Source organism: Phascolarctos cinereus, unplaced genomic scaffold (assembly GCF_003287225.1).
Source record: "Phascolarctos cinereus isolate Bilbo 61053 unplaced genomic scaffold, phaCin_HiC Scaffold_2;HRSCAF=192, whole genome shotgun sequence".
In the NCBI taxonomy this organism is placed as follows: domain Eukaryota; kingdom Metazoa; phylum Chordata; class Mammalia; order Diprotodontia; family Phascolarctidae; genus Phascolarctos; species Phascolarctos cinereus.
The window spans coordinates 255,470,971-255,480,946 of NW_027555625.1; the positions used below are offsets into that span (position 1 = coordinate 255,470,971).

Genomic DNA, 9,976 nt, shown 5'->3' on the forward strand with positions numbered 1-9,976 from the left:
AATTGTGTGTGTGTGTGTGTGTGTGTGTGTGTGTGTGTGTGTGTGTGTGTGTGTTGTGTGGCCTTGGCTCATCCTTTGGCAGTGACCAGAAATGATGAGTCAGAAAGACAATAGCCTAAGAGGGTTATAGAGTCTACAAAATGTTGGACATGAATTCTAAGGCTGATTCTGTAAGCGAGAAATGAGACCATAGAAAAGAAATCATCAGATTGTTCAGGAACAATTTTAATGAAAAAACAAGTCACCTTCTTACACTCCAGTCTCACCAGTCCTTAGGTGCTTTTGTGGACTTGGTAAATGCCTTCAGACATTGGGCAGGCCAGAGAGGCTGGAATCTATTGGAGTCACCTGGAAATCAAGGTCCCTGCTAGGGTCAGGGGTAAGCAAAATCAGAAGTCATTAAAATTAGGGTCATTGGGTTAGAGGATTGGGGAAATAGTGGGGTCAAAGGTCCAGAGAAACCACCAGTCCTGGACTCTTGGGAACCAGGCCCTGATCTCTGAATGGATAGCAGTCATGATGAGGCCCTGCAAGCAGCTGACAAGCCCTGCGCACTCTCACTGCAGAGTACGCTGTGCCAGGCCCCGGCCTCTCCATCCCAACTCAGCTTTTCACTTCTGCAACAGAGAAGACAGACGGGGCACTGTAAGCCATTGTAGCCTTTGCCCTTCCCTTCCCCCCCAACCCTGGTTCTCCAGTGAACTCATAACACTAATAGCTCACATTCATATAATCCTATAGTATGTACCAAGCACATTCTTCATCTCAACTTTGTGAATTAGGGAGTGAAAGTATTGCCCCATCTTACAAATGAGGAAACTGGAGGCTTTCTGGTCAAGATGGAAGAATCAAAGGTTCAAATTAGAGGCTCCCTACTCATATACCTCTCAAAAAAAAAAGACAGAAAAATAGAAAGAGATGAATAGTTTTTAAAAAATCACGCAAGAAAATAAAAATCAGCCAAAATAGAGGAGAGACATGGAGAACATTGACACAATGGGGAAAAAATAATGAGGAGGTGAAATAGCAAAAGTACTAGAAGCAACACGGATGAAAAAAGAAACTACAAGCTATCCTCAAAGACTGCCTCAGTTTGGATATTTAATTTGGGCATGAATTTGCATTGTTATGAAAGTCACCGCAGCTCAGAGAAAATGAAAAAAAATCAGTGGGAACTGAGACTAGGATTAATTCTTTTTTAAGATCAAGAAGAAGTAATAATAATTGTTGAAAACCCAATGAAGAAATTACAACAGGAAAACCTCAAAAAATCAAATGAAGCAGTGAACAAAAGACTTATTGTAGCAAAAGGCAGGACCATGGAGCAACATGGTCTAAAGTAGAAAAATAAGGTCAGAAAATGATTCAATTACTGAAAGAATAGAGAAATATAGCCTCAAGTGACAGCCCTGGAAGCTAGGTCAAGACACAGCTGCAACCACAAATTTAGGAAAACAAAAGAATATGGACACCATATTTCAGGAAATTGTTCAAGAAAACTTTCCAAAATTAACAAAAATAAGTAGCAATCTACAGACAGAGAGAATTCACTGAAGCCCACTGAGGAAACTGAGGCTCAGGGAGGTTTAGTGATATGTACCCAAGGTCGCACAGCCAGCATCTGAGCTCAGACCCAGGTCTCTCAATTCCAAGCCTTGAGCTTTTTCTACTAAAACACATTGACATTGTTGGGCTCCTAGAAAATGAAAGGCTGAAAGTCCCTAAGGACATACAATAAGTATTAATTGGGACTGTGTGCTTTGGGTGGAGGGAGAAGCTAACCATGAAGTGCCCATTTTCCCGGGCTGGAGATGATGCAAGACCCCTTTTCTGTATGTTCCCCTGTAGAAAGCCCAGAAGACAAGCCCCTCTCGGTTTCCTATTCCCACCCCCAACCCAAGGTTGCACTCACCATCCAGGATCTGGAAGTCATGGGAGGAGTCGCAGAACCCTGTGGGCATAGAGGTTAAAGGTCAGGGCACCAGAGTAGGCACAGAGGGTACCATGGGACTAGGAGTACCCATTAAAAATCTTTATAGTCTCAATCTCTGTCCAAATAGAGGGAAGTAGAGAGTGGAAGGGGGAGGTCAAGTTAGAATCACCAGTTGTCCACTCAGTCAGAGGATCATAGAGTTTAGGGCTGGAAGGGATCTTAAGAGATAATCCTGAATTCATTTTACAGCTGAGGAAACTGGAGCTTAAAGAGGTTGTGATTCTACATGACCTAGATACAAAGGGAGAAATCATAAGCAAACTAGAAGAGCATGGAACATATTACCTATCAGATTTATGGATAAGAGAAGTTATGAATAAACAAGAGACAGAGAGCATTATGGAATATAAAATGGATAATTTTGATTACATTAAATTAAAAAGGTTTTGTACAAATAAAACCACATGGCCAAGATGAGAAGGAAAGCAGAAAATTTCTGGAAAATTTTATAGCTAGTTTCTCAGATAAAGGCCTTATATCTCAAATATATAGAGAACTGAGTGAAATTTGTGAGTTATTCCCCAACTGATAAATGGTCAAAGGATATGAACAGACAGTTTTTGGAAGAAGAAATCAAAACAATTACAGTCACATGAAAAAGTACTCTAAATCATTATTGATTAGAGAAATACAAATTAAAACAACTTTAAGGTACCTTCTCACACCTATCAGATTGGCTAAAATGATAGAAAGGGAAAATGCCAAATATTGAAAAGGATGTGGAAAAATTGAGATGCTAATATACTGTTGGTGGGATTGTGAATTGATCCAATCATTCTGAAGACCACTTTGGAATTATGTCCAAAGAGTTATTAAACTGGATATATACTTAGCCCAGCAATAACCACTATTACATCTGTTTCTCAAGGTGAAAAAGGGAAAGAACTAATATGTTCTAAAATATTTATAGCAGTTCTCTTTGTGTTGGCAAAGAACTGGAAAGCAAAGGGATGCCCATCAATTAGGGAATGGCTAACCAAGTTGTGATATATGATTGTGACGGAATATTACAATGCTATAAGAAATGACAAACAGGTTGGTTTTAGGAAAACACAGACAGTCTTACATGAAATAATGCAGAGTGAAATGAGCAGACCCAACAGAACATTGTATACAGTAATAGCAATAGTTTTTGAAGAGTAGTGGTGAATGACTAAGATATTTTGAGTAATATGACCATTCAGATCAACTACACATGTCTTATGAAGGAAAACTCCATCTGCCTCCAGAGAAAGAACTGATAATATATATGGAAGTATGTATTGTATGGTTCTACACATATTTTTATAGCAAATGTTGGCCTTCTCTAATGGGGGATTGGGAGGAAGGGAGGGAGATACTCAGAACTCAAAATGTAACAAAAATAAACTTTTTTAAAAAGAGAGAGGTTGTGATTTGTTCAGTGTTAGACAGAGTCTCAGAAGGGGATAAGGACACAGGTAGTGGAAGGCTCCTTTGAGGTCCCTTCCAGCTCTGAGGTTCTGTGAGTCTCTGGCCTGGGAAAACCTGGGGTGTAGGAGACAGGTTCCAAGAGTCAAGCAATAGGAAGGTAACCTGGGTGGGAAAACTCACCATAGGTAGGGAAATAAAAGGTGAAGTCTTCACTTAGTGTGGCATCAGTGACATGTTGCTCATACTTGCTCAAGACGTCGTCACTAAGAGGGAGGGACCGAGCTGCAAGGAGAGAAATGAAGTAGTCCTGGGAATGGGTCTCTGGAAGCTACTTGGTCAGGCAAATCAGAGTTGAATCTTTTTCTGTCTGTATGTCAATGCAAATGTTAGAGACTAGGGTCAGGGATGGGAGGTGCATGAGTCTCAGCTCTTGGCTCTTTTTCTCTTTCTCCACCATCCTCAGTGCAGCTCTCCGTCCCACCCCCGTCTCCAACGCCCTCCTTACCATAGAGCTTTATGGAGAATTGCTGGTCCCTCTGATAGTACAAGATGGCATACTGGTGGTAATTTGTGTCCCCCACTACCACTTCCACACCACGGCTGCGTTTTCGTCGGCCTAGGAACAGATACTGTCATCTCACCTTGGATCTGGTGCCTTAAAGAAGGAAACTGAGTGCCTGTCCCAGGGCTGCTCTGGGGTGCTTCCTGTCCCATGCTACCAATTCTTCACCACCCTGACCTACTCAATGTCTAGGGTGCTTCTCCTAGAATTCTAAGCACCTACCGCCATCTCTTTACCACCACCACCCCATTACTTCCTCCCTGCTAGGACTCATTGGAGTTGAGTCAGGACCTAGGACTTCTTAATTCTGGGCCTCTCATCACTGTTGCTCCCCACAGCGTTGAGTTTTGCCCCCTTCCCCAATGCCCACTCTTACCTTGGAGATGATATCTGCCCTGGAGCTTGGTGGGCTCATACTTTTGTTTGATTTGCCAACAGATCCCATCCCTAAAGAGCAGATACATTAGGATTCCAGAGACAAGGAAGGCAACCTATCACCCTGGGCTGAGGGTTAGTCAAGAAATAACTTAGGGTAGATATTAAGGAGCACTGAAGCAAAGGATATCAAGCGAGACTGGAATGGGATACAGAGGAAGACTGAGAATTCTCTGTAACCTTGGGCAGATAACTTAATCTCTCTGAGCCTTAGTTTCCTCATCTGTAAAATGGGGATAATAATAGTACCTACTTCAAATGGTCCTTATTAGGACCAAATGAAAAGTTTATGTTAATATGTAAAGTCCTTTTCAAATCTTAAAGTTCTAGCTATTATCATGATCATAGTATAAAGGTGATCCTGGGTTCTTGGAGGCTTTACCAGTGGAATGTAACTTCTGGTTTCAAAAAGTTTGTGGAGGCTCTTTCAGGTTGGCTTCTGGGAGATTTGATTTTTTGGCCACAGAATCTCTTGAAGACTTATCTCCTAAGGCATATGGATCTTGTGATTTCCGCTAGCAAAAAGAGCACCCACATTGGTAAAACTTGGATCTCTGAAGTATTGGAGTAATAATAATAATAACAATGCATTTATTACCTATTGGACACTGAGCAAGACATGAGTTGATGGCTAGAATTATCCATCAAAAGCTCTCTCTCTTTCATGGATTGGCACATGACAAATCTCCAGACTACAAATACAGAATTAAAAATATTCTGGAGGACTCAACCAATGAATCTGACTAGAGCTGGATTGTTATCGTAGACTGAACTCTTGCCCACAAGTGCCTGGAAAGAACATTGATTCATAAAAACTCAAGAACTACGTTTTTAATAGATGCTACCAGGGGCATGTGGGAGCAGGGTCGATTTTTAAATTTTTAGCACGAGCATCTACAGGTTGGAATTCGGTAAACACAAACACTACAAATCAGGGCTTGAATTACCATCTCGTTGTTTCTGTAGAGTCTAGACTTAAGAAAATTATGGTAGAAAAGTTGGCAATTCAGACTAAGTGTAAAAATGTGTCCTGCATCTTTAACAGCTGGAGAGCTGGCTGTTTTACCAGCACATCCAAAATTCATGATTTCTTAGCTACAAGAAAGAAAAGTTTTCAAAATATTGAGAACTAGCAGAGGGGGTCAAAACCTTGTGGGGACAGGACAAGGTACATGGATCCCTGTTTTCTTGTCTGGTGTTGGAGTTATAGGTGGCACAGTGGATAGAGCGCCCTCTGGAGTCAGGAGAACCTGAATTCAAAACCCACCTTAGACAGTAGCTATGCCTTCATGGGCAAGTCACTTAATCCTGTTTGCCTCAATCCCTCATCTGTAAAATGAGCTGGAGAAGGAAATGGCAAACTACTCCAGTAACTTTGCCAAGAAAACCCCAAATGAGGTAAGAGTCAGCCAGGACTGAAACTATTGAACACAAAAGACATTGGAGTTATACTGAGGATGCTTGTGGCTAGCCAATAGAGGATAAGCTTCTATCCTAATGCTTGTATTCAACTACAAAAAAGTAATTTCATCCCCATATGCAGTCATCTATAGAACATTATATATAAATGAATGACAGCAGAAAATTCATTTGTCTACCTGAACTCCATTGGAAAAGATGGAAATGAGATAGTGATGATAATAAATCTTTTTTTTTAAATTAAGAAGTATTTATTTTCTTTCCCACCTTCCAACTGAAAATGACAGCAACAAAAATCTTGTAACCAATATGCATAGTCAAGCAAAACAGATTCCCATATTGTCTATGTCCAAAAATATATGCATGTCTCATTCTGCGTTTTGACTCTGGATGATAATAGAGCTTCCTAAAGAGAAACAATAAGCCTTTCCTGGCTCCACTTCAGCCCCTTAGCTTGAGACAGGCTTGACACCCTTTAACATAAGAATGTTAAGAGATATAAGACATGATGTGCTGCAAAAGTCTTAGTCCAGTTTTAAGCTTTTTGGGACACATTCTGTGAGTATGTATGTCTCTGTGTGTGTATATATGCATATATGTATGTATGTATGTATGTATGTATTATGCGTGTATGTGTGTTTATGTAGGCATCTAGGTGGTGGAAAGGGATCAATGGACTTAGAGTCAGGAAGAAATGAGTTCAAATTTGTCCACAGACATTTACTAGTTGTATGACTTACACTCTTGCAGACTGCCTCAGTTTCCTCATCTGTAAAATGGGAATAATAACACCTACTTCTCAGGGTGGTTGTGATAACATTGGTAAAATGCTTGGCAAAACTTAAAATCTTTATCAAGGTTTTATTATCATAGGGGAAGACACTTGTAGGATTAAGGTTGCTGAAGCAAACTCAGAAATCATCTACAACAATACTCTCATTTTATATAAAAGGAAATTGGGGCCCTTAGAGAGGAAGGGATTTCTTTCTAGTTACCCAGGGGGCAAGTCACACATTCTATCACATATCCTAAGTCACAAACGCTATCAAACTCACACCCTCTATGTCAGGCTATCTCTCCATATGTTACTCACAGTTTCCTGAATGTGTTGACAGCCAGTGCTGGGCCAGATACGGCAACTTGCATCAACGTGGCCTCTGACCTGTGGCTAGACTCCAGAAGATTGCTGCACTTCGAGGCTACAGCCACCAGGAGCCATGTTCCTGAAAACTGAGGGGACAAGTGGACTGGGACTAGAGAGCCTTGACCATGGGTCAAGGTGAGAAACAGCCTCAGGCCGCAAGAAGGCAGTGTTAACCCTTCCCTCCCAACCTGTTTCAGTCACTGGGGTATGCCAGTGTCTGTAGGACAGAAGGAGACTAGGATTCCAGAAGTCTTAGGGCAGCTGACAGATAGACAGGCAAGACTGAAGGTACTCCTCAATTTTTTTCTGTGTCTTTGGGGAGCTCTTGTTCTAAGAAGGTCTCCATAGCTTCATTTTGATCTCTGCTTCTGGGAGTCACTGGGAAGATCCTGCTTTGGGCAGAGGGGTCCTTGAGTTTTCTAAGGCAACCCCACCTCTCCTCCTCTCTGTACCCCGATTTTCCCCCATGAAGGATGAAAGAGACATTCTAAGGGCCAGCTCTTTCTTCTCTCTTTCCTTATTGTCCCTACCTGAAGAGGGTTGAAGTTGGCCTGAGGTTGGATTTTGTCAATGGGAACCAGAGGTAGGGCAGGCTTCTTCTGTCTCTGACCAGGGGTGCCAGGGACCAGGAGCAGAGTAAGAAGAGCAGTCCTCAGTAGCAGCATGGTAGCAGAATGATAGCTAGGGGGTAGGAGGAATGGCCCTGGGGCCAGGGAAGGCCGATCAATAAGTCAGAGTCCATTTGTCTGCATAATGGCTTTAGCAGGGATCTGTGTTAGCCTAAATGGGTCAGGGGGAGGAGGGAGGGGTACTTCACCAAGGGGGAACCTCCATTCTTAGATTCCTTGCCTCGGGCAAGCCCCTGGTCTGAAGCCGGCCATCATGAGAAGCATATGGTATAGCAAAAAAATGAATATATATACTTGTTGACTGATTAAAACAGATAGGACTGTAGAAATGAAAGATCATTTACCTCATCTCAGCTAAATGGTGCCATGGATAGAGCACTGGGCCTGGACTCAGGAAAACCTGAGTTCAAATCCAGCCTCAGGCACTTACTAACTGTGTGACCCTGGACAAGTCCTCTGTTCACCTCAGTTTACTCAACTGTGAAATGGGAATAATAATAGGACCAACTTCCCTGGGTTGTTGTGAGGATCAAATGAGATAATATTGGCAAAGTGCTCAGCACAGTGCCTGGCACATAGTAGGCGCTGTATAAATGCTAGCACTTTGTTCGTGACTTAACATGGGATGCCTCCATTATGTGCTATAGTTAGTAAATTGTATTTTATCTTTGCAATATTACATGTATGTAAGCACACTTGTATGGGGTGGACAAAAGGTTTGGAACACTGTACAGACCAGTGCTTCTTAAACTATGGGTGGCAACCCTATACGGATGATGTAACTGAATGTGGGGGTAGTGAAAAATTTGGCAACAGTAAAAGGTTTCTGAATGCTTGACAGCCAAAAATTAATTCAGAATCAAATGTGTAATGAATCTGAGGTGTTTCTGCCAGCACTTGCCCATGTTACATCATGCAACTTCACTGAAGTCTTGGTTCTGAACACACAACATGTGCACTTTGCACTGCGCACGCCATGATACCACACAACGCCAAAGAATGCTGCCAGAAATACCTCGGCTCAGATTCAAGGACTATTGTATGTTATGAATTGCAGTGTTTTTACTGTACATACAAAATCATTAAATGAATTTTGACTTGGGGTTAGGACAAAATTTCCAGCAATTTCTGAAATGGCCCTGGACATACTGCTGCCATTTTGTACTACATATTTATGCGAAGCTGGGTTCTCAGCATTGACAATTATAAAATCAAAATATCGATCACCTCTGAAAAACACTGAAGATGCTCTGCATCCTGTAGTATTAAATATTCTGCCAAGATTTAATTCTTTATGTAAAAATAAACAAGCACATCCATCTCATTAGTATGCAAATTTGCTCTTGTTTTTAATAAATGGTAAAATTACATGTATACCAAAGAATTGTTTTAAAATAAATTTCTTTATGATTATCAGTAAATGTTGATTTGTATACCTATTTTCTATACCTATATACCTGAGGTTGCATAAAAATTTCTCTGTAGAAAAGGGGTCACAAGTAGAAAAAGTTTAAGAAGTCCTGGTATAGACCACTAGTATGGAGGATTTCTAATGTAGAACCTCACTCTACCAATGCATATCAGATACTCGCTTGTAACTCAAGTCTTACAGAGTTGTCCAGCAGTTCAGGCATCCACCCTTACACAACTAGCAAGTGTCAGCAACAGATCTAGAAGTCAGGGCTTACGTTGTGCGATGACTAATATTGATAAACTTAACCTTTCTCAATATTACAAAGATCTAAGACATCTCCAGAGGCCTCATGATGGAAAATGCTATCCACATCCAAAGAAAGAACTATGGAAGTTGAATCACTATCATTTTTTCCTCTTCTGTTAAGTTTTGTTTCCTCTTCCTGATGGTTCCTCCTATTGGTTTTAATTTTTACTTACAACTTCACTAATGTGTGAATATGTTTAATAGGAATGTAAATGTATAGCTTATATTAGATTGTGCGCTGTCTTGGGGAAGGTGGTGGGGAGGAAGGGTGAAAAAAATTTTAAACTCAAAAGCATATGAAAGTGATTGTTGATAAATCAAAATAAATTAATAAAAATTAAAAAAAAAAAGAAGTCAGGGCTTCCTGACTCCAAGGCCAGCCTTCTGCCCACTACTCCATGCTGCTCTCAGCAATCTCATGCACAGCTTAAAAGGACAATAAAAATTAAAATTACAACACACTCAAAAGGAAATGGAAAGACATATGGTCAGCGTAAATAGACAGAGATGAAATTTAGGAAGCAGCAAAAAAGACAGCACATAGGTAAGGAATGCATGTCCAGAAAAGCAGATGGGTTGGTGAGAATGAGAGATAACTATAGATAGATAGACTGAAGGGTATGTTTGTCCTGCCTCTCTTCCGTGAGATTGAAAGAACCAAAGAAGAGCCTCCAGAGATGGC

General features: G+C 41.0%; 1 protein-coding gene across 1 annotated transcript; it reads right to left on the bottom strand.

Moving 5' to 3' along the window:
• Positions 1 to 204: 204 nt before the first annotated feature.
• C8G (complement C8 gamma chain) lies at positions 205 to 7,625 on the bottom strand. Its single transcript, XM_020981834.2, has 7 exons — positions 7,476 to 7,625; positions 6,895 to 7,031; positions 4,324 to 4,394; positions 3,891 to 4,001; positions 3,566 to 3,667; positions 1,913 to 1,951; positions 205 to 617 (listed from the first exon to the last, which is right to left on the bottom strand). Exons 1-7 carry the CDS (start codon positions 7,608 to 7,610, stop codon positions 604 to 606), a joined length of 609 nt encoding a protein of 202 aa, XP_020837493.1. The 5' UTR covers positions 7,611 to 7,625; the 3' UTR covers positions 205 to 603.
• Between the last annotated feature and the right edge of the window lie 2,351 nt (positions 7,626 to 9,976).